Source organism: Myotis myotis, unplaced genomic scaffold, assembly GCF_014108235.1.
Source record: "Myotis myotis isolate mMyoMyo1 unplaced genomic scaffold, mMyoMyo1.p scaffold_m19_p_9, whole genome shotgun sequence".
Classification (NCBI taxonomy): Eukaryota; Metazoa; Chordata; class Mammalia; order Chiroptera; family Vespertilionidae; genus Myotis; species Myotis myotis.
In genome coordinates this window covers 24,737,942-24,760,324 of record NW_023416401.1, presented here as the reverse complement: position 1 = coordinate 24,760,324, position 22,383 = coordinate 24,737,942, and the positions used below count along the sequence as shown (strand labels likewise).

At 46.8% G+C, this 22,383-nt stretch overlaps 1 protein-coding gene and 1 long non-coding RNA gene across 4 annotated transcripts in view; one reads left to right on the top strand and one right to left on the bottom strand.

Annotated features, from left to right (window-relative positions):
- Positions 1-22,383, bottom strand: part of PKIG (cAMP-dependent protein kinase inhibitor gamma) — a 64,534-nt gene that overhangs the window by 1,439 nt on the left and 40,712 nt on the right. For both annotated transcript variants that reach the window (XM_036322616.1, XM_036322615.1), the window contains exons 2-3: positions 15,727-15,796; positions 2,063-2,236 (exon numbers count right to left, since the gene is read on the bottom strand). In XM_036322616.1, the coding sequence (XP_036178509.1) occupies positions 2,063-2,213 (151 nt within the window). In that variant the 5' untranslated portion in view covers positions 2,214-2,236; positions 15,727-15,796. The remainder of the gene's footprint in view (positions 1-2,062; positions 2,237-15,726; positions 15,797-22,383) is intronic.
- LOC118663185 lies at positions 9,533-11,890 on the top strand. 2 transcript variants are annotated; one of them, XR_004970000.1, is made up of 4 exons: positions 9,533-9,855; positions 9,981-10,073; positions 10,802-10,917; positions 11,471-11,890. It is a non-coding gene; the product is annotated as an uncharacterized LOC118663185 (long non-coding RNA). The 2 variants fall into 2 exon arrangements; XR_004970001.1 differs by lacking the exon at positions 9,981-10,073.

The window sequence follows — 22,383 nt, the reverse complement described above, 5'->3', positions numbered from 1 at the left end:
CGCTGGGGTTTGTAAAGGCCTGTCACCATCGACACTGCCTCACTGTGCCCTTGCAGGAGTCTTGGGAAGCAGGTGTTAGTAGGAGCAAGTGGTGCAGGCAGAATGTGGACATCTGTCTCTCTGCCAGGCTACCTCCTATCCTGGTGGTGCTCATGGCAAAGGCTTGGTCCCGGAGGGCCCTTCTGCCCTCTCCAGAGGCCTGACAATTTAGATGGCACTTTGGGCAAATTTCCCAGCTTGCGATGCCTTATTTGGCCCTGAGCCTCCTGCCCCAGCAGGTAGAAAGCATCTTGTTAGATTCCATAGTAATCTCTGCTCTGCCATTTCCTTGCTGTGGAATCATGAACAACATTTAACCTCTGGGCCTCTGCTTCCTGATCATAAAGTGAGGATGATGACACCTCTCCCTGTCATGAAGGGGAGTGCTGGGCCTGCACGTGACCATTTGACACAGGGGAATGTCTCAGCCAATGGCAATGCTTCCTCTGTGCCAGTCCCGGCTCTCCTGGCACGTTCCGCTCCAACCAGCACCCTCGGGACTTCTGGGGCCCGTCTCAGAGCACCATTTGAAGAGGCGTCACCGTTACCCACGGCCAGGCAGTGTACTCGTTTCCTCAGGCCTTGTCTGTTGTTTCTCATTGTAAGGCCAAGGAAGGAAAGGTTTGTGCTCCTCACGTAAGGAAATACCAGGGAAGACAGGTCTGCACACAGCCTGCTGTGCATCAATCTCCTGGAAGCTTTAAGCAAACATCTGAGCAGCGGGATCAGATTCTCTGGATTGCTGCTCCCTCGGTAAGTGCTGGACAGCACGGAGGGCCTGCCTGCGGAACCTGCTCCAAGCAGGGCTCCTCGGCCAGTCTGGCCTGCACTCCACCCTGAGTGCTTCACTTCCTTGAAGTGAGCACTGTTCCTCTCTCAGGTCCTTTTTAATGCCAGTCACCCTGGAAGGAAAAGGCACCCGCTGGGAGACACTTCAGAGAGTTTGGATTGGATGGGGAAACAGGTTGTAGAAGGGCCTGGGCCCATGACGAGTGGCTGCAACTGCAGAGGTAGAAGGAGACTGAAACAGCTCACCAGAGCTGAGGATACAGAAGCCCTGGCAGCATGCCCAGGCGGCAGCTGGTCAATAGCTGGACAGTGAACAGCCATTGACTAGGCACCTCTACCATGTTCCAAATGCTGCCAGGCACCGAGGGCACAAGACAAAGATCTTGTGTGGGAGGAGCTCACAGCCTGGAGAAGGGGCACTGTGCTGCGCGCGATTAGAGGCAGAGAGAGGATGTGCCTTCCCCGGCCTCAGAGGGGGTGCGGTCAGGGCAGCTGGGTTTCTGAGAAAGAGGAGAAAAGCCAGGGCAGGGGAAGGCAGGGAGGACTGGACAGGGGAAGCCTGGTGTTCAGCCCATAAGGGGCTTTTAAGAAACAGAGTACGTTCCTCTGGCTGGACCAGAAGCACCAAGGGAGAAGGATGAGCTGAGGCGAGCAGGGTGATGGGTGGAGCTCGTGCCTGGGTAGGGAGTGAGGGCCACATAAGGGGGGGCTGACAGAACAGAGAAGGGGTGTGGGTGCTGGGGGAAAGAAACCAGGTTCTCATTCTGTGAACTTGCTGGTGACCCTGAGCAAGCTACCCACTTCTCTGCACATATTTGTCCAGATTAAATAACATGGCAGGGTTGGTCCATGCCCCCACAAAGTCTTCTCTGTTCTGTACTCATAGGGGAAGGAGGAGGGGAAGAAGGGAGGGAGATGGTGGGGAGGAGCATCACAGAGGGGATAGCAGATGCGGTTTCCTCCACTTATTCACTCAGCCTGTGGTTGCCAAACACCTGCTCTTGCCAGCGGAACAGAGGCCCTTGCTCTCCTGGAGCTCATATTTAAACCCAGGAGACCTCGTCAGAGTGCTGAGGAGTCATGTGACCAGGGAGGGCCAATGAGAGCTGTCAGAGAAAGCCCCTTTGAGCACCTGGTATCTGAGCTTGGGCATGAGGTGGCAGCCACAGGGCTGGGTGGCGGCTGTCTAGCAGCAGAAACAGGGAGACGTGCAAAAGTGCTGGAGGGTTCTGACCTGCCCCCTCCAGTGCCAGCTCGCCCATGTCTCCAGCCAGCTTCCTCACGCTCACGGCCTCCGAGTCTCCTTGGATGTCAGGGACTGCATTCCGACGCCCTGTCCGGTCACAGGAGATGAAGTCCGAGTAGGAGGACTCGACCTCCATCATGCCTGTCGCATTGTTCTTCAGGCCTGTGGGGACAAGGGCAGGAGGGCAGTGAGTCCGGGTGCATCTGCAGGGAGACACAGCTCGGTCTCCAACACCAATGTCTTGACAAAGATGTAGTTTGGAGGGTGCATCAACAGGACCCGGTGTTTGATTGATGGGGAAGAGAGCTTCCTGAGATGAGAAAGTAGGTGGACAGAAGTGTGGTTTCCTGAGAGGAGGGGCACTGAGCTTGGGCATGAGGTGGCAGCCACAGGGCTGGGTGGTATCAGGGACTGCGTTCCGACAGAGTTCTGTTTGACCGTATTAACTCTGAGATGCTTGTGAGCCCTTCAAGGGGAAAGGCAGAGTAGGTCAAAGAGAGATGGGGTATGACATGGGGAGGAAAGGTAGGAGATCAGAAGTTAAGGCCACAGAGATGGTGGCTAACCCCCTGGTGGTTAGTTATATAGCCTAGAGAGAGAGGAGAACCATACATATAAAGAGCCATATACATTTGGAAAATTATGTGGGGCTCATACTATACATTGTATTTTATAGCCTACTCTTTGGAACACGTCATTGTACCATGATTTGATCTGTCCCCTAGAAAAGAACATGGAGGTACTTTCCAATTTCACACCATTCAGACACTACTAGGTCTTTATGTAAATCCTTAGAGTTTATTCCTAGAATTGCTGGGCTAAATGGAAGGATGAAATAATTTTAAAACATTGCTTTTACACATTTCCAAGTTGCCTTCCCGAACGTACAGTGGGACAGTTAGGGGTGCCAACTGTCCGTGCAGTCAATAATCCACATATAACTTAAGTCAGCCTCTGCACAGTCAGGTTCCCAGCTGCCAGCTGACCCTGAAAAATGCAGGTCCGAAACGTGTGGGTCAATTGAAAAAAACCGGCGTGTAAATGGACCCACACAGTTCAAACCCACATTGTTCAAGAATCAACTGGTAATGACAAAAACAATGAGGGGAAAAAACTTATAAATTCATTACTGTTCTTATTTATATTCCCACGAGCAGCACATCAGATTGTCCATTTATCTGCACCCTTACCAACAAGTATCGCTATCATGTGAAAAATGCCCATGTTCTGTAGGGTGAAGGTGTTTACCGCATGTGGTCAGTAATGGCGAACCTTGGGGGCCACCTGAATGTGCAGCAGGAAGCTAGCATTACATGACTTATAAAGTATTCACAAAAAGAAACACACCAGATGGACCAGTACTGACATAACAGTTTATCTCAGAACCCTTGCTAACTGCAAAATGTAGGTTGCAAAACAACACCTAAAATAAAACCCAGTTTCTGTGCGGAAAGACAGCAGATACGAGCAGGAAAAAAACCCAAAAAACGTGTCGTGTGATTCTTTGGGACTAAGGGGAACTTCCTTGTCTAAGACAATATTTGTGTAAAGGTAGAAGCTTTTATCCGTTCAAGTTATTGTGTAATGCTTTCAGAAGGTAAGTGATATTGGCAGATGTGCCCCAAAGTGCCCAGGGTGGGGCTCGGTAAGTGCTCTGGGGAATGTGTGTGTGTGTGAGACAGAAGGCGATGGAAGGTAAAGGGAGGAGGACAGAGGGACAGAGAGAGGAGGGCTGCCTAGAACCACATCACAATACCCAGTTCAGAAGAGACACCTGCATAAACTGGGGCACTCGAAGATTAGGCATGGGAGACAGGAGGTGTCCAGTAGTAGGAGAAAGAGAGCGACCCTGTGCGGTGAACCTGGTTCTGCCTGTTACCCCATCTGTTAAAGGTGGGGCTGCATTCTGTCTAAGGTAATCCCCCCAAGCTCCAGCAGAGGGCGCGCCCAGCCTGGCCTTGGCTGCCTTGAGAGAGAGATTGCCCTAGTAGTGCTTTGGCTCCTCCTCAGCAAGAAACAAACAAGGAAAACCTCTCCGAAGTCCCAGGGGTGGTTCCTTCTGCAGGTCACCAGTTTCAGCCCTGCACTCGCCCTCTGGGTAAACTGCCCAAAGCTTCACAACAGGGGAATGGCCTGTTGCACAGCAGTAATAACAGAATGAAGATGATAATTCTAACAATAAGTAAAGGTAATATTTACCAAGTCCTCCTGTTTCCCATACCTCACTTAACTGTCCCAACAGCTCCCTGAGGTCAGTGAGGTAAATGTGTAACCACGACTCAGAAAGATCCCAGTTGGGCCCCTCTAGCTCATAGGCCCAGCCTCTTCCTCCCGACATGCCTGTTGCCCACAGGAAGGAACAGAACTGTGCAGCCACACCATCTCCCCATGCCCTGCAGTCTGAGCTCGTCCCTCCAACTGGAGGGCTGGCTCCCGGATAGTAAGGATTTGGATTTGGATTTTCGCCACACCAGACTGAAAAGCCTCATCCTGGCAGCTAAGCCACAGGCTCTGGCTGCTCCATCCTCGGATTCTCGACCAGCACAAAACTGACATTCAATAATACTCCTCAAATTAAATGTGAACCGGTCTGTCTGCCTTCCCACTACCCCTCTTTTCCTATCTGTGGGGACGGGACGATAAGGCGACGCCTCCGGACTATGGCCAAAGGCTCTGTCCACTGTAGGCGGCTGTGCTGACGTTCTTGCCTGGTACCGCTAGGAACCGACTCTGGGACGGAGGTACAGGCTCCAGCTAAAAGGAACAGACCCCCTGGGCTCTAGCTGCCGCCTCTGCCTGGCTGACCCTCCTGGCTGGAGAGGGAAGTGTGCCAAGGTCAAAGCCCAGTCCTGGAAACACCACCCAAGCCGACAAGCTCTGGCTGCCCGACTGCATCCCCTGGGAACAGCGGTTCCCAGGATGGGTCTGGGCTTTGTGTCTGGGGGCTCTCTGGCTCGCAGTGCAAGCACACTGTTTGTTTCTCTTCAACATTTGTATTCTTCCCTCACTCTGTTCTTCAAAGTCAGCAGCAAATGTGGAAGTAAAGAGTCCTCTGAGTTGGTCATTCTCAGGCTGTTCATAGGAGTGTAAACTGTCAGGACTTCTCGGGGAGGGACTTGACAAAAGGCATCAAGAAATCTCGACTTTTTCCCAGATCCTTGAGCCACGAAGTCAGTGTGTTTACTAAGTCAGCTTATAATAATTTATGGTGGCTTCTCACAGGCACCCTCCCCAGGCAAGCATTGTCTTGTGTCCTCCTAGAGATACTCTGCAATACACACGTTCCCTCATTCCACCCCTCCCTTCTTTCCTTCTTTTTTCCTTATTTAAAACAGAAAATTGTTTTCCATTGTTTTTTAATTTACAAATACATCCTGAAAACAATTCCAGATCACCTTGAAGCCACCGGGCACTGATCATATCAATCAATAAAGCAAGAGAATGGTCCATTTTTGTTGGGTGATATCAGTAAAACTCCTTTGTTTTTACTGTTTAATGGTACATATAAGGCCAAAACCTATATACTTCCTTCTTTTGTGCTTTATGGTGCTGAGTGAAATGTAAGTTCTACAAAGTGGTGACTTGGCTGGCATGTGTGCCACTATATCTGAGAGGCCTACCACGTAGGTGAAGCTCAATGAATATTTGATGAATGAGTGATATTCTAGATTCGAGGGTAGAAAGGGCCACAGGGTGTGCAGCCCTGCATCATAATGGTGGCCAAGATCTGGCTCATTCTCCATGCAGGAGGGTGACTCTTGTGGAGTCCCTTCCTCTCTCCCAGCTTCCAGGTTGAGATATAATCTCTAAGTCTCTTTAGTCCTGACATGCCATTCATTCATTCATTCATTCATTCATTCATTCATTCATTCATCCATTCATTCACTGTTTTCTGAGCACCTTCTACATGCCCTGCAGGCACTGTGCCAGGTATGGAGTATACATTGAAGCCTAAAAAGACATTTATAATGAAAAGAGAAAAAGGCACTGACCAGGGAAATGAATCTACCGTCACAGATTGTGGTAAGTGCCGGGAAGAAGAGAACAGTGTTCTCTGTGTGTGGAAGGTTCAGTTAAAGATCATATGGTCAGGGGAGGCCTCCTTGGGGGGGTGACCCTGGGCTGAAATCTATAATAAAGTTGGATGGAGGGTGATCCAGGCAGAGCTAACGACAATCTGGCCTGCGGTGATCCAAGATCTATCTTAGCTCGAGCCCTAATGGGTGGTAAGAGTGATCCCCCTTCCCTCCTCCTCGCCCTCGGGTGTTGGTGCCTTCCTGGGGTCTGGATGCTTGTGAGGCATTTGACTGACCCTGACTGCCCCTTCAAAAGAGAGGAGCCTTCTACTCAGGTTCTCGGACTCTCCCGCGTGGCCCAGGGTTAGAGGCTGTGGCTCCGAAAGGTGCTTGCTCTGGTGGAGGTTTCCCCAAAGGAAGCCACCTTCTCCCTTAGTTTTTCGTTCTCCCCCAGCTTTGTAAACTGAAGAGGCTCCGGACTCTGCCAAAAGCTACCCAGTCTGTTCCAAGTCTGCAGCTCTGAGTCCTCAGTGCACAGCAGATTCCATTACAGCTCCAAATTGTTTTCCAAATATACCACAAAGGTCATTTCCTGTTTTTTCTTTTTAAAAATTAAATATTTGCAGAGACCATACAAAAAGAAAGCGGACGTTTTGTGGAGGACGCAGAGCGCAGAGTGGGACTTGGTCCCGTGGGAGAGGCCTCCTGAGGGTGGGGCAAATGCTCTCCAAAGTTCTCCGAGGGAAGGGCTGTGCAAAGCTGACGGAAACACCAGGGCCCACGGAGCTGGCATTCCTCAGACTCAAAGGGAAGCGGCCTCTCTCTGTGAAGGGCAGCCAGAACCAGAGGGGCACTGAGGCGAACAGAAAAGGGCCCCAAACGAAGCACATTCCGAGAACCTGGCAAAGGGCAGGGCATGCAGCTAATGCCTTAGGGGCACATCCAGTGTGAAATCACCAGAGGAGCCGTCCTGCCAGGGCAGTGCCTACTGCCCCTTCCAAGCGCAGCCCCTTGGTGAGGTTTCCTTTGGAGGCAGGCAGGCAGGGCCTTGACCTCCGGAGGGCCAGCCCAACAGCCCCAGGGCAGGCAGTGGAGAGACAGGCGGTGGGAGCCCACTCCGTGAGAGGAGGGCAGGGTGCTGGAAGGTCCCCCACTCTGTCCTCCAGGGGCTTCGGGACACCACATCCTCTGGGCCTCCACACAAGTGCCTCCTCCATTAGGGACCTTTGTGTTAGAGGCCCTGGGACCAGGCCTGGGTCCTCTGCTCCGTTTATTTACTCCCTGGGGTTCTTAACTTTTCCCTAAATAGCATGTGTTGACATCCCCAAATAGCCCCCAGCCTGTTTTAAGAGCTCAAGATTCCTGAATTTAACTGCCTAGTTAGCATGTTCTCCGTGTCCTCCACTATCTCACCAGCATCTCAAACTTCACATGGCAAGTCACAGCCTGCTCCGCCCAGCTTCCCCAGCTCTGTGAGGGCACATCTGTCCACACTGCTCATGCTGGAAATCTGGAGCCATCCTGGATTCCTCCTCCTCCTCCACTGTGTACAGCCTGTCACCGGGTCCTGTCTCTTCCACCCCACACAGAGCCTGAGTCTGCCCACCTCTCCACTCCGCGTGCACCTCCTGGTCTCCACCGTCTCCCACCAGCACCCTCGTCGAGTCCCTGTTTCCCACTTGGTCTTCACCCAAGGTCTACTCTCTCCACAAGCAGCCAGGGTGCTGTCCTCAGGTCAGGCACCAGGTCCTGCAATTCCCCTGCTTCATTCAACCTTTGATGCTCTTTCATGCCACATCTGGCAAAAGCCAACCTCTACACCAGCCCCTGAAACTGCATGGATCTGGCCCTGCCTTCCTCTGTGACCTTTTGTCTCATCTCCACTCTCTTCTGGCCCATTTTGCTCTGACCACACTGGCCTCCGTCTTAATTCCTCAAACCAGCTGACTCTTTTTGACCTCAGGTTCTCCATGAGACTGTTCTCTCTGCCTGGAACATTCTCTGTCACTCTGCTCTTTTCAGAGCCTCCTAAGTGGATTCCGGGCCCCGACGTTACAAACTTTCCTGCTCTAGGACCCAGACACGGGGCCCTGCAGGGAGTGAAGGCTCCTGAGTTCCTCTGCCCACCACTAGTGCATGTCGAGGCCTGGCTGGCCTCCTGCGTGGTGCAGTGGACACAGCAAGGACTGTGGGGTCACCTCAGCTTCTGACCCCACAGCTGAGTGACACCCGACTGCATGTTCCTCTTCTATAACATGGGGGTGTTACAACTGCCCTGAAAGGTGGTTGGCATTGGCCAGAGCCAGCGTGTATGGAGCCCTTACTGCATGCCAGACTGTGCTAAGCATCTTGGAGGCATTATCCCATTTAATTTTGCAGCGACTCTAAGAAGAGGAAGCATTATTCATGTTCTACAGAAGAGGAAGCTGATGTTAAGTAGCTTGCCCAAGGTCACACATCCACGGAGTGTGGACAGGGTGGAGCCTGTACTATAGGCTTGGAGGCATGGAGATGAGTTAATCATACTTGCTACACAGTAAGGGTCTTTTAAAAGTGTCTACTCTCTTTTCTCCCCTTCGATCTCCTCTATCCCCAACCTCATAATAAGGCATTTCTGAAGGAAGAGCAAGAAAGCAATGAAAATCCCAGGAAAACATTCAATAATGCTGATGGAAACATACACCCACGTGTATTTTACCCTGGCTTAAGCAAAATTCTGTTCAGAATGTTCAGCCAGAGGCAAAAACCTTTAGAACCTTTTTAGTGACGTTGGGTTGATGACTCTTTGAATTCTGCCACCATTCTAATTTCTGTTATCTGACTTCACAGCAATGGTAAAGTTATTTTCAGGTACAAACTGTACAACTCTTACCATCCTGGCAGCTACATTTCACCCTGGGCAGGCCTGGGGGTTGGAACAGTGATACTAACTCTTCAATCCCTGAAAGTCTGTGCTTCTCTGGAAAGAGGCAGAAGGGTCCAGCTGAATTACTGCTTGGAGACCATGCTGGGTCTCCCTGGTCTCCCGCTGTTTACATATCAAACTTGGTTCCCAATCACTGGCAGTTCCCATCCCAGTGTGGAGGGAGGGCAGGACGGGAAAGTGAGGTCATTTCCAAGCAGGCCAGCCAGAGTCCGGGACTGGACTGACCCCAGCTCTGCTCATGCCAGGCTGGCCCCTCTGGCGAGGTTCTTCCCTCAGGCCTCGGGGGTTTGAGTGTGGAATGCAGGGGGAAACGGGCATCTCTATGGTTGCTCTGAAGCATGTCTCAAATTCTCTGACATTCCTCCTATCAAGAGGTGACTCTGAATGAGCTGGCCATGGTGACTGCTTCTAAGAGAATGCAACAGAAGTGACGTCATGTGACTTCCAAGATGAGGTTAGAAATGGTGACACAGCTTCCATCTGGCTCTCTCTTGGGACACTTCTCGTTGGAGCTCTGAGCTGCATCTAGGAAATCTGAGGCTGCCATGCTGTGAGGAAGCCCAAACCAACCCCACAAGGGGAACACATGGAGAGTCCTGAGAGCACAGAGAGAGCCGAGGCTAGCAGCCCCCAGCTGGGCTGGCCCCTGGCTGCTCCAGCACCAGCCACCGTCTAACTGCGACTGCATGAGAGCCAAGCCAGGATTGTCCAGCCAAGCTGTTGCCAAATTCCTGCCCACAGAAACCATGAGAGACGATAAATGACTGCTGTTGTTTTAGACCACCAGGCACTGGAAGTGACGTGCTCCGTGGGAATGGAGAACAGAGTGAGCTCTAACGGTACGTCCAGGGCTGGGTGGCCTCTCGTTTCTCCAGAGCGCCATAGAAAGCATGCCCCACACCTACTGTGGAGGATGAAAGATCTTATATCTCCATAAGGCTAATGAATTCCTCCATTCATTCAGGCAACACAATTTAACTGATCACTCAGTGTGTACTGGGCTTGGGACTAGATGCCGTGGATACGAAAATGGCAAAGCACCAATGTGCCCTTGAGGGTAAGTTCCTGGTGTAGTTAGGGAGCCCACACTAACACACTGTATACAAGATTCCCAGCCCCTGGGTTCGGTATTCCAGTCCTCCACCCGTCACCTCCGGCAATGAGTCCTCCTGGGGCTGCCAGCCCCAGCCCAAGTATCCTGTGTAACTCCTATGGCCAAGGGCAGAGGTCCCTCAGCCTGAACCCCTTCTTCTCTGACCCAGAAGAGATAAGACCGCCTTGTTCTGCCACTTGCAGCACTTTGACTTCTCCTTCCTAATCATCACTGCATTGTAACTCACTCAATAGTCAGCAAATGCATACTGAAGTGTCCCATGAGCCAGGCATGACCCAGGTACTGAGGCATTTGTTCACATCGGCCGGGCCCGGCTGGTCCCAAGAAGAGCAGGTACCCTGGCTCTCCTTATTTGTCCCTGTATCCCCAGCACAGTTCCTGACACAGAAGATGCAGAATAAATAAATTCATATGAATGAATTAATGAACAAATAAACAGACAAAATAAGAACTTAAGAACATCCACCCTCTCAAGCCAGTGATTAAAATAACTATCTGAGTCCTGGCTCCTGACAAAAAAAATAACAATGATAATTAACAAAATAAAAATGGCTGCCATTTAGGGGTTGTATAGACTGTGCATCAGACATGGTAACAAGTGTTTTCCATATATCATCTTAGTTATGCTTCAAGTAGCCCAGTGTCATTAAATCCCTTTTACACGTAACTAGGACATACTGGACCCTGGATTCACATCCAAGACTGGCTGGCTCCTAGATTCAAGGCCTCAAAGGTGGCACCTCTCTTTGGCTCAGGGAAGCAGAGGATGTGGAACCCCTAGAAAAAGGTGAGCATAAAGGGGCTAAAGTGGCAGGAGGGGACTGACTGGGAGAAGCAGGGAGGTTTCTCCTTTGTTCTCATTCACATCTGTCTCCTCCTAGTCATCTGAGCTGCTAGCATTTACTCTAGCACTGAGACTCCCAGCATGTTCCTTCATTACTTCAGTCATTCATTCAGTCCTTACAAGTACGACTCTTCCCAGCAATGACACTGACGGTGTTTTTAGAGGCACTGCATTATTGAACCCTCCCAACAGAGAGCCCATGGCTCAGAGAAGTGGCATGAGTCACCCAAGGTTCTCCTAGTGACTGAATCAGGACTTGAATCTGCATTTCCTCCTTCCTGATTCAGTGCACAGTCTTTAGGATGGCACATTCCGGTGATGGCTCTGCCCTGATGTGGATGATACAGCAGCTGTCTCATCCCCATCAGAGAACTGTTCTGTTATCAAACTCCCTGCCTCTGGCTTTTCTCATCTCAAATGGCAATCCCCACCTGGTTCAAAGAAGGTCACATCCTATATAATAAAAGCCTAATATGCAAATTTCCCCCTTGGGCAGTCATTTGACCGGGAGTTCGACCACTTCCCATGACGTGCGCTGACCACCAGGAGGTGGCGTGGAACATGGCAGGCATCGGTGACATGCTGCGACCTCTCGCTGGCTACCTGGGGATGGGGGGCAGGGGGGGCGGGGATGGAGGTGCAGTGAAAATGCTGGGTGTCCGCCCGAGCTCACTCACTCCCCCTGCTACCCTCTCCGGGGATGCCAGGGCTTGAGTGCCGGGGAAGCCCCCGCACTCAGGTGCCGGATGCCTGCGAGGAGCCCATCCCACACTGGCACGGTGTCTTCCAGGTGAGCTGGGCTGCAGCCGCCAGGACTGCAGGGGCCAGTTGGGCTCCTTGTGGGTTTGTGCAGGAGCTGGTCTGCAAAGCTGGCCGGGAGAGAGCCCGCTGCCCGCCCAGCTTCCTTGCTACGCCACTGGGCAGCCCAGAGGCCAGTGCTGCACCCTGGCCTGCAGTGTCCAGCTGCACTCACCGCATCTCCGCCATGACTTGGGTGCCATGACTCAGGCGGAGGAGGGCGTGTGGGGGCCCACGGCCCCAGGTGCTGCCCAGGGCCCAGGGGTTAGCCAGGACCTGCCTTTCCACGTTAGATGCTCGCGCTTCTATCGCCGGCCAGGCCTAGGGACCACACCTGTGCACGAATTTTGTGCACCAGGTCTCTAGTAGTATAATAATGGGGAAGACGGACTTTCAGAGTGATTTACTCAGCACCTACCACAGTGCTTGCTGCACAGACCTAATAAATGCTTCTCAAAAGAATGATCGAATGAATGAGTCAAGAGAGATATACACAGAATCTGCCAACATGAAACAGCTCGAGAGAGTGTGCTGACAGGATTCTGTGCGTGCTGCCTCCTGAATTTCAGTGACATGCTTCTATATGAGTGCCCTTCTCATCAACAACTACAGCAAGGCAGAGAGAAACCAAGCCTGCGATTCAGATAACAAAAAAGATCCCGTGCTGAACCACCACTGGTTCAGAGGCCAATGGACAAATGTGTGCCCACAAAGCCATCACCCTTTTACAGACAGGAACTGAGAAAAGCCTATTTGACAGGTGAGGCTGGTAAGTGGAATTACTCAGAAAAAAAACTTGTCTCTTGCCTACATCAACTCAAATTTGAGCTTGTAGCTTCTTAGCTAATAAAACCATTTGTAAGACATTGAGTCAAATTTCATTTGTGTAATTAATCTTCAGGGAATGACTCACTCCAGATCACCAAGATTCCCACACTGTTACTCTTTTAAGAATCAAATGTTATATGGAGAAAGTAGATTAGTGGTTGAGTAGGACTGGGAAGAATTGGGGGGCTGGGAGGGTGATAAGTAAAGGGTGTGGGGTTTCTCTTTGGGGTAATGAAAGTGTTCTTACATTGATTATGGTAATGGATACAGAACTCTGTGAATATACTAAAGGCCACTGAATAGTACACTTTAAATGGATGAATTGTATGGTATGTGAATTATATCATAATAAAGCTATAAAAACTCATTTGAATTATAATGGATAGAAATTCTTCTCATGTATTGCACTAATGCAGGGGTGGGCAAACTTTTTGACTCGAGGGCCACAATGGGTTCTTAAACTGGACCGGAGGGCCGGAACAAAAGCATGGATGGAGTGTTTGTGTGAACTAATATAAATTCAAAGTAAACATCATTACATAAAAGGGTACGGTCTTTTTTTTTTTCAGTTTTATTCATTTCAAACGGGCCGGATCTGGCCCGCGGGCCTTAGTTTGCCCACGGCTGCACTAATGCATTAAGGTACTACTTGCTAACATTTTCTTTTTCCTATTGTATTAATTGGGGTGACATTGGTTAATGAAATTATACAGGTTTCAAGTGTACAGTTCTATAATACATCATCTGTATATTGCATCGTGTGTTCACCACCCAATGTCAAGTCTCTTTCTATCACCATTTATCCTCCCTTTGGCCCTCTTCTACCACCCCCTAACCTTTTCTTTTTCTTTTTCTTTTTAATATATTTTATTGATTTTTTACAGAGAGGGATAAAGGGTTAGAAACATCGATGAGAGAGAAACATCGATAAGCTGCCTCCTGCACACCTCCTACTGGGGATGTGCCCACAACTAAGGTACATGCCCTTGACCGAAATCAAACCTGGGACCCTTCAGTCCACAGGCCGACGCTCTATCCACTGAGCCAAACCGGTTAGGGCTCCCCCTAACCTTTCCTTAATGATTTAAGATCACTGCTGAGAGCATAGTTTTTAAAATCTGGTATAACACAGCAATGCTTTCAGTATTATAACATACAGGGCTGTTTGACCTACACTAAACAGCCCCATGTTTTGTCTGCTTATTTATTTTCTTCTAACAAGGCCTTTTAATTTTAGTTTAAGCTTGGTGGTTAAATTCATGTGCTCTGGTCATGTATCACTTACTGAAGTCCGTGTGATCACTTATTGGCTGTGTGATCTCTGCAAAATTACTAGATCTCTCTATGCCTCAGTTTCTCCATATGCAAAATAACAGAACCAATCTCAATGGAGGGCTGTGAGGATTACATAAGATAATGTGCATAAAGCATTTAATTCTGTCCTTGGAAATGGTAACCCAGATTGAATTTTAGCTACTAATACTTTTCTTGATGTTGTCAGTTAGCTGCCTTGTGAGCTATGGACCCTAAGCCTGAAAATCCACACAGCATGTTCAGTATACTCAGTGTGTTTGGTGAAATAAAACAGGGGCTGGGGGTACAATTTCATGACTGGACTTTGGAACATCCATGGGGTGGCTCTGAGTTTTAGTAATACCAGTTCACCCTAAAGAGAAAAGCCTAAAGGCCTGGTTAGGTCTCACATGACCCTGGTATCTGACAGGCTGGTGCCCAAGGATACACAGTGGCCCACAACACTTTACACTCTCTCTAGACCAATGGTCCTTACAATTCAGAGGTCACAGACACACCTGAGAATCTGAGGAAAGCAATGGACATTCTGCTCAGAAAAGGGTGTGTGTGTGTGTGTGTGTGTGTGTGTGTGTGCACGTGTGCAGGCATGGGTACATACAAAGTTGTACCCAAGGTTACAAGGGGCTCCAAAATCCCAGAAGCCAACCAGAAAGCCCTGGTTAAAAAGCCCAGCTCTAGACTTCATACAACCCAAGCACTCTCAAGGTTAGGTGGCTCTAGCCTCCGACGTTCCCACAGCAGCTGAAACAGCAGGCCCTTTGCAGGCTTGCCCTCCTAAACCGGCCCTGGCCAGATAAACAGTCCTGGGACAGACTGCCACATCCTAATTACCACAAACATCTGCATCCAGGGGATTCCCAGGGGCACTGAGTCAGAACAGGACGCAAGCCTGGTGGTTTGGGAAGCTACTGTATGGCCAGGCCCAGAAGCCTTGCTGATAAGTAGCTGGGGAGTTCCAGCTCCAGGGCAGCTGCCAGCCGGAGAAGGGGACTCTTGGGAGAGGTGAGGGAGGATGGCTAGGCCATGAAGGGGAATTCAAAGGAGCTGGAAATCCCCCACACTCCCGGGACTACTAGGACTTGAACAGAGAAACAAAGGCTGGAGATTCTCCTCTAACTGCAAGGAGATGGCGCTAAAAGGGGATGTGCAGGTAGGGGTGTAGGGGAAGTGGATGAAGCATGGGTCACAAGCTGGTAAAAAACTATTAACCTACGCCAGAAATGTTTAGATGCCATAGCAATATAAACACTGACCCAAGGTGGCCATACTTCAGGCCACTCTGTTCTATGAATTGCATTTTGCTTCCAACTGGAGGGCACCTGAGCCATCTCTCTTCAACAGTCCAGCGGACAGTGCTTGTTTCTTTGGCCTGGGTTTTGCTTGCTTTTGCTCCTCTATCACAGCATTAAAATCACAATAGTGTGCCCTTGTCTTTGTGAAAATAGCTTCACAGCAAACAGCTGGTAGACAGGAAAGTTGACATCATACCCACATTTGTAAAAACTCCTGTGTATGATTCCATCCGCTTAAGCAGACAGCTGAAGAAACCATTTTCTTTTAAGCCACCAGAAGCAATTGCTCTTCCCGATGCTATACAGAAACTGTCTGTAAATGGAATCGTCACTGTGAAACTGCAGTGTGATGTCATATAACTTCTGACAAGGGCCATCCTGCCTTTTCTTCATGGGGCCAAAATTCCTGTCTAATTTCATTTGGAGCGTCCATCTTCTCTTTCTTCAAACAGAAATAAAGGTTTTCAGGCAAACACTCGTGGTGCCACAGTAGAGTGGTGTGAACAATATGACTACCCACCTGGTTTAGTTTCTGCTTCCTGCTTGCATCTCTTCAGATTTTCCAATGTTGACAAATCAGTGTGGAAATTCTAAGGAACCAGAAGAAAAAAATAATAATTAGAGCCCATCATACTCCAGGGTTATAAACGGAAAGAATCTTTTGGGAAGATAAGCGAACAATATCTAACAACATGTTAAATATGCACACCCTTTGGGTCAAACACCTGGGAATTTATACTATAGAGAGGGTCACATGAATGAAAATACATGCAGTAAAACATAATATGGAAAAGCAAAAAAAGAGGAAACAACGTAATTGTTAATAAGAAAAGTTAAATAATGGCATACCCATACAATGAGAAACTATAAAGTCATTCCAAAGAGTGAGGGAGATTTTGTTGTACTGACATGGAAAGAAGTACATGCTGTATTGTTAAAAAGTAGTATAAGATGGTATATATTATTGCTTTTTAATGAAAGTATGAACATGACTGTGCCTTAAAAAAGTACAGCATTTGTGTACATACACTTTTTTTTTGTATCTACACAGAAAAAAGCGAAGAGCAAACTATAAACGGTAGTTCTCTCTGAGACTCAAAAACTGGGGGGGAGGCGGGGGGGGGGATGAAAGACTTTCACTTTTTACATTAACAATTTCTGTTTTGACTGAAAACTTTAAAAGAGGCATGCACAACTTTCATGATCATTATACATGCAGACTATCCACAATTTAAAAATAGCAAGAGTGAAGGCAAAAGACATTTCTAGACAAAGACTGAGCAAGTTTACCATTCAGAGACTCAAGAACATTCTCCAACAGAAAGAAACTGAACACAAAATAAGTGAGATTTTAGAATCAATAGTGAGCAAAGAAATTAGTAATTGTATTGGTAAATTGAAGGAAGTACTGATTAAGTAAAATGCAGCTAATGAGGAGATAAAAACAAATTTGACAATATTTGACAGTAGTACATATTTTATAGGAATAACATTGAAGATGAAGAGAAGAATTAAAACTTTATAAGGTTCTTGATTATACAGGACAAACACAGAAATACTGTTTTACTTTAAACAAAATATTCATGATGCCTACTGAGATTTTAAAGGTAAAATAACAAAATATACAAATAGGATGAATATATTCCAAACCAGCTAGCATGCTTCTGGGTAGAAAAGACTAATTATTAAGAAATGCCAATCCTTCCAAAATTACGGCATAATGTTAATTAAAATTTCAATAACAATATTAATGGGGGGTTTTGGAATTAACGGGGAGGGAATGGATAAAATTACTTTGAAGTTCATATGGGAATAATAAATATCCAAGAAAAATTAGCCAAGAAGTAGGAAATAAAATTATAAAAAATAAATATTTAGGGGATTTTATGAGAAAATAAAAATTTACTATAAAAACATTATAATAAAAAGACATGGTATTAACATAAGAACAGGTAAAAACATCTGTGAACCAAACTAGCAATTCCAGAAATAGACACAATAAAGGATGGGATTTCAATGCAAAAGAGAAAAGATGGTTTATTTAGTAAATGATATTGGCATATCCAAGACAAAGCTTAACTGCTACTTCACACTATGTATAAACATAAATTTTAAAGGTATTAAAGGTTCAGAATTAAATTAAAACCATATAAGTATTAGAAGGACATTTAAGAAATTATTTATATAACTTTAAGGTGTAGAAACTACTCTTAAACAAGGTGAAAAATCTAGACACTATGAAGAGAAAAATCAAAAATAGATATTTTACAATAAAAAAGTTAAAATTTTCTATAAATTTAGTGAAAAAAATTAATCAACATAATAGATTAGGAAAAAATATTTGCAACACACATAGAATCCTTGATATATAAATATATAAACAACTCCTATAACTTGAGAAAACAGCTAACAATTCCCAGGAAAAATGGGGTGAAGGAAACTCAGAAGAAAGTGAAATGGCCAATTAACATGAAGCAAGGTTTAATCTCACTAGTAGTAAGGAATATACAAAGTAAAAATCTATAAGACACCATCCCCTGCCACCCCCATCAGCTTGGTCACAAAATAAAACAATAGAGATGGAGGGAGGGAAGGAAGAGGAGGGTGGGAGAGAAGAAGGGAACGAATATCTAATATTGGTAAAGATTTAGGAAACGGCCTGGCCGGTGTTGCTCAGTGATTGAGGTTCGACCTATGAACCAGGAGGTCAATGTTTAATTCTGGTCAGGGCACATGCCTGGGTTATGGGCTTGGTCCCCAGTAGGGGACGTACAAGAGGCAGCTGATCAATGATTCTCTCTCATCATTGATATTTCTATCTCTCCCTCTACCTTCCTCTCTGAAATCAATAATAATATATTTAAAAAAGAGATTTAGGGAAATGGAAGTACTACTCATATATTTCTGGGGAGAATGTAAATTAAGACCTCTTTGTAAAGTAGGATAGTATTATCTATTAAAATATTAAAACATATACCCTTTGATTCAGAAATATTATTTTTGAAAATGTAACCTGTAAAAGTAAAAGCACCAGTAGAGGATTTGTATGTGAAGACATTTAATGAAACAATATTCTAGTAGGAAAAAAAATAATGGGCAAGAACTTGAATATCTGTCAAAGATGAATGGCTGAATATATTGTAATACCTCCAGATCTATAGCCCTGAATAATTACAAGAGTGACTTGGAGTTATACCTACCTGTAATGTATTAGACAAATAAATTGTAAAATAATAAAAGTATGATCCCATTCTGACAAATACACACAGACACACCCTATATCCACTTATATAGGAGCTTGAAGAAGGTAAGGACTGAAAAACACCAGATTGATGACACTGGTTATTTCAAACGATGGAAATGGGGACTAGAGGGAGGAGAGAGAATAACTCTTTCTTTATACATCTTCCAGTTGCTTGATTAGTTACAATGAGCACATTCATTACTTTAGGGGAAAATAATGAAGAAAATAAAAATAATAAAAAAGAAACATATGAGAGCAGAGAAAGAACACTAGTAAACTATGTTATACACTATCCATTTATCTTTTTTTTCTTCTGATTTTTTTTATTTTCAAGAAAAACAATTTTAAATATAATAATGTTACATGCAATAAACCAGTCTCTATGCGGTCTCCACTTTCAGTCCTCAGCTGTCAGGGTTCTCTCCTGCAAGTTTCCCGTTGATTATTCAGGAAGTTTTTCTGTATTTTACTAGTAGTTGTAATACCAGTTCGTTCCTAGGAGCATGTCCGTGCAGCATCCACTTACTCTGCCGCCATTTTTAATCTTCTCCCCATTTATCTATACATGGAATAGTTAACTGTACTTATTATCACTTTTTTTTTTTTTTTGGTCAAAATAGAACAATTAAAAAAAAACTCCCTGGGGGCGGGGGGGGGGTGGAATGTGTACTTTATTTCCTAAGCATTTATGCCTCTTATTGCCCTGGCCAGTAGCGCAGTTGGTTAGCGTGTCATCCCACTACTCCAAGGTTGCAGGTTCGATCCCCAGTCAGGGCACATACAAGAATCAACCACTGAATGCATAAATAAGTGGAATAAAAACCTGACTTTTCTCTCTCTCTCAAATCAATAAATACATAAAAAAATCTGTGCTTGTATAAAACCCACTTCTTTTTAATCCAAAGGAAAGCCTAAAACTTTAGCCTTGAAACTGCCCTGTGTAGGCAGTGTGTGGGCTGGTTCTGTGCTGGTGACTGTTTTCAGTGGCTCAGTGTCCTTGATTGCCTTCCTCCCCCAAACCCAATTAAATACACTCCTGGGAGTGTACGGTCTGCTGGGAACCAAGCCCTGAAAACTGCAGCAACTCTGCTCACAAGGCTCCATATCAGATGGGTCCTGGAATTTAGAGAAGTGAAATGGATTGTTTTGCAAACCATTTTTGATGGAAGGAGGAAGGAGAGGAAATGGGTTAGCCCAGTACAAGAAAAAAGAAGAATAGCATCTTCTATCTGCCGTTTCAGTTATCTGGAAGGTACACTTTGCCTTCCCTGGTAGAATGCTCTGCTTTTAACTTGTTATTTGATGTCATTGGTAATAAATATTTCCTTGAACAAATAAAGATACCTCACATTTCTAAAGCACTTCATGACTTACAAAGCACTTTAAGATATCCTACTTGATCTTTACAACGACCCTGGGATCAGATCAGTTTCATTCCCATATACAGGCAAAAATGAGGCCCAGACAAGTTATGGATCTTTTGAGCATACAGCAGTTGTAACAAAGCTGCAATACAAATTCAGGTCTCCAAACCCCAAGTCCAGCAGGAACTCAAGTTTGATGTGTCAGACAGAAGGAGGAACCACAGGCAAGCCAATGAATAAAAACAGGATCTTGGGAGGGACAGATTCTTCCTGCCCCTTATGAAAAAATTCTAAAGTAGGAGTAATACTCCATGCCATGTTAGAGGGAACCTTTGCTTATACACTGGAATACAGCTGCTGAATAAGGGAAGGAAAAGCCCCGGCATCACGAGGACCCCTTCCCAAATCTCTTAACCCTCTCCTAACCTCCCCTTCACCCACTGCTACCTTCTCTTTCCCTCTATGCATTAGCCTCCTTTCAGTTTCCCCAACATCCCACATGCTTTCCTGCTTTGGACCCTTTCGCATGTGGACCTCTCTGCCTGGATTATTCTTTCCCATTCTATAGCTCCCCTCTTCCCCCACCGCCCGCCTTAGCTCTTGGCATAACTGACTCCTCATTTTGGTTTAAACACCACCTCTTCAAGCCAGCCTGCCCCGACTATACTCTCCTCCTCATCCATCACTCACACTGTTCATTTCATAACACCACTGCCTGTCCTTGTGAGCTTCATGTGAGGAAGGACCAGGCCTGTTTTATGTAACACTGTTCACCTATCAACTTGCCCAGTGCCTGGCAGATATTAGATGCTCAACAGATACTGGATAAACATATGAAAATTTATTGAAGAGAGTTGAAGGTTCATCTCAAATGCTATCGTCCCTCTACCTTCTCAGGCACAGCACTGTCCCTCTCTTGGGGGAGGGACATCCTATATAATAAAAGCCTAATATGCTAAGTTTCCATCCAACCAAAGCGTAATATGCTAAGTCTGCTCAACCGCTTGCTTTGATGTGCACTGACCACCAGGGGGCAGTCGACCGGTTGACCAGTTGCTATGACATGCACTGACCACCAGGGGGCAGATACTTTGACTGGTAGGTTAGCTTGCTGCTGGGGTCCAGCTGATGGGGACTGAGCGAGATGGGCCAGACACGCCCTGGGGCCCTCCTGTGGTCCCTCCCCAGCTGGCCAACCTCCCACACCCCTCACCATCCCCTGATCATGCACTGGTGGGGTCCCTCAGCCTGGCCTGCATCCTCTCACAATCCAGGACTGTTGGGGTCCAACCCCAGCAGGTCCAGGGGTCCCCAAAGGTGTGGACGGAGTCGGTGAAGAAGGAATGACATGGAGATAGCGTTCAGTTGATCAGCAGCCTAGCCAGGATCTCTAGCCAGGATCTCCAGCCAAGTTCTGTGTTTTATTGTCTTGTTACATCTGTATTTATACCAGTTGATTTTAATCCTGTCACTTTCTATTACAAAGGTTAGGGCGTTTCTTATCTCCATTCCAGGGAGTAAAGATTATGTAGCTTAAGGGTGATTGTTCGTAGTTAAAGTGATTAACTACCCGGCTGGCATTTAGTTAAGGGGTTTTATTCCCTCCCTAACTTCAGGGGAAAATCCCTACCTGGGGAAACAACCTTTCTCGGAGAGGTGACCTTGGTTAAAACACATAGCGCCAAGAAGGTGAACAAACATATTAAAAACAGTATGCCATATATGCCAGGTCCCTTGAAACATATGCTGTGCAGATGTTTCTTCCCTGCAGCGACTGTGTCAAGCAGCAAGGATGGACCGGCTTCTGGCACAGGACCCTTCGGGGGATGTCGGAGGGCCAGTTTCAGCTCAATCCTGCAGGCCTCTAGTAATCACATGTGTTAGAGTTATCCGAGACTTCTTTACCTATTGGCCTCTGAGCTACTTATAAGTCTTACTTACATAGGTATTCCCCAGAGCACCTTGCATAATGCCTAACACAAAGGTGAATGAGTCCATGCCTATTCAGGAAAGTACACATGAAGGCTGCAACCCCTAACTAACCATAGACACTGGTTCCTCCTACCCAAGGGTCTGAGCACCTAAAAACGTGAGCACCTTAGAGACAGGCAAACCGACTCTGCCCAGGGAGAAATTAAAATCAGAACTAAACTTGAGGTACAGTGGTAGTGTGAGGGTGAGAGGAGGGGAGGGAACAGCATGCTAATGGGAGCGTATATAGGTAGAAGCTTTCTGGTGCCAACTGGAAATTTGTATCAGATCTAAACAAGTTCATGTCCTGCCTTGACCGGTTTAGTTCAGTGGATAGAGCGTCAGCTTGCGGACTCAAGGGTCCCAGGTTCGATTCTGGTCAAGGGCATGTACCTTGGTTGTAGGCACATCCCGGTAGGAGGTGTGCAGGAGGCAGCTGATTGATGTTTCTCTCTCATTGATGTTTCTGGCTCTCTATCCCTCTCCCTTCCTCTCTGTAAAAAAAAATCAATAAAATATATTTAAAAATAAAAAAAATTTAAAAAGTTCATGCCCTCTGACCTCGCCACACCTTATTAAAAAACCAGAGATGAGAGCA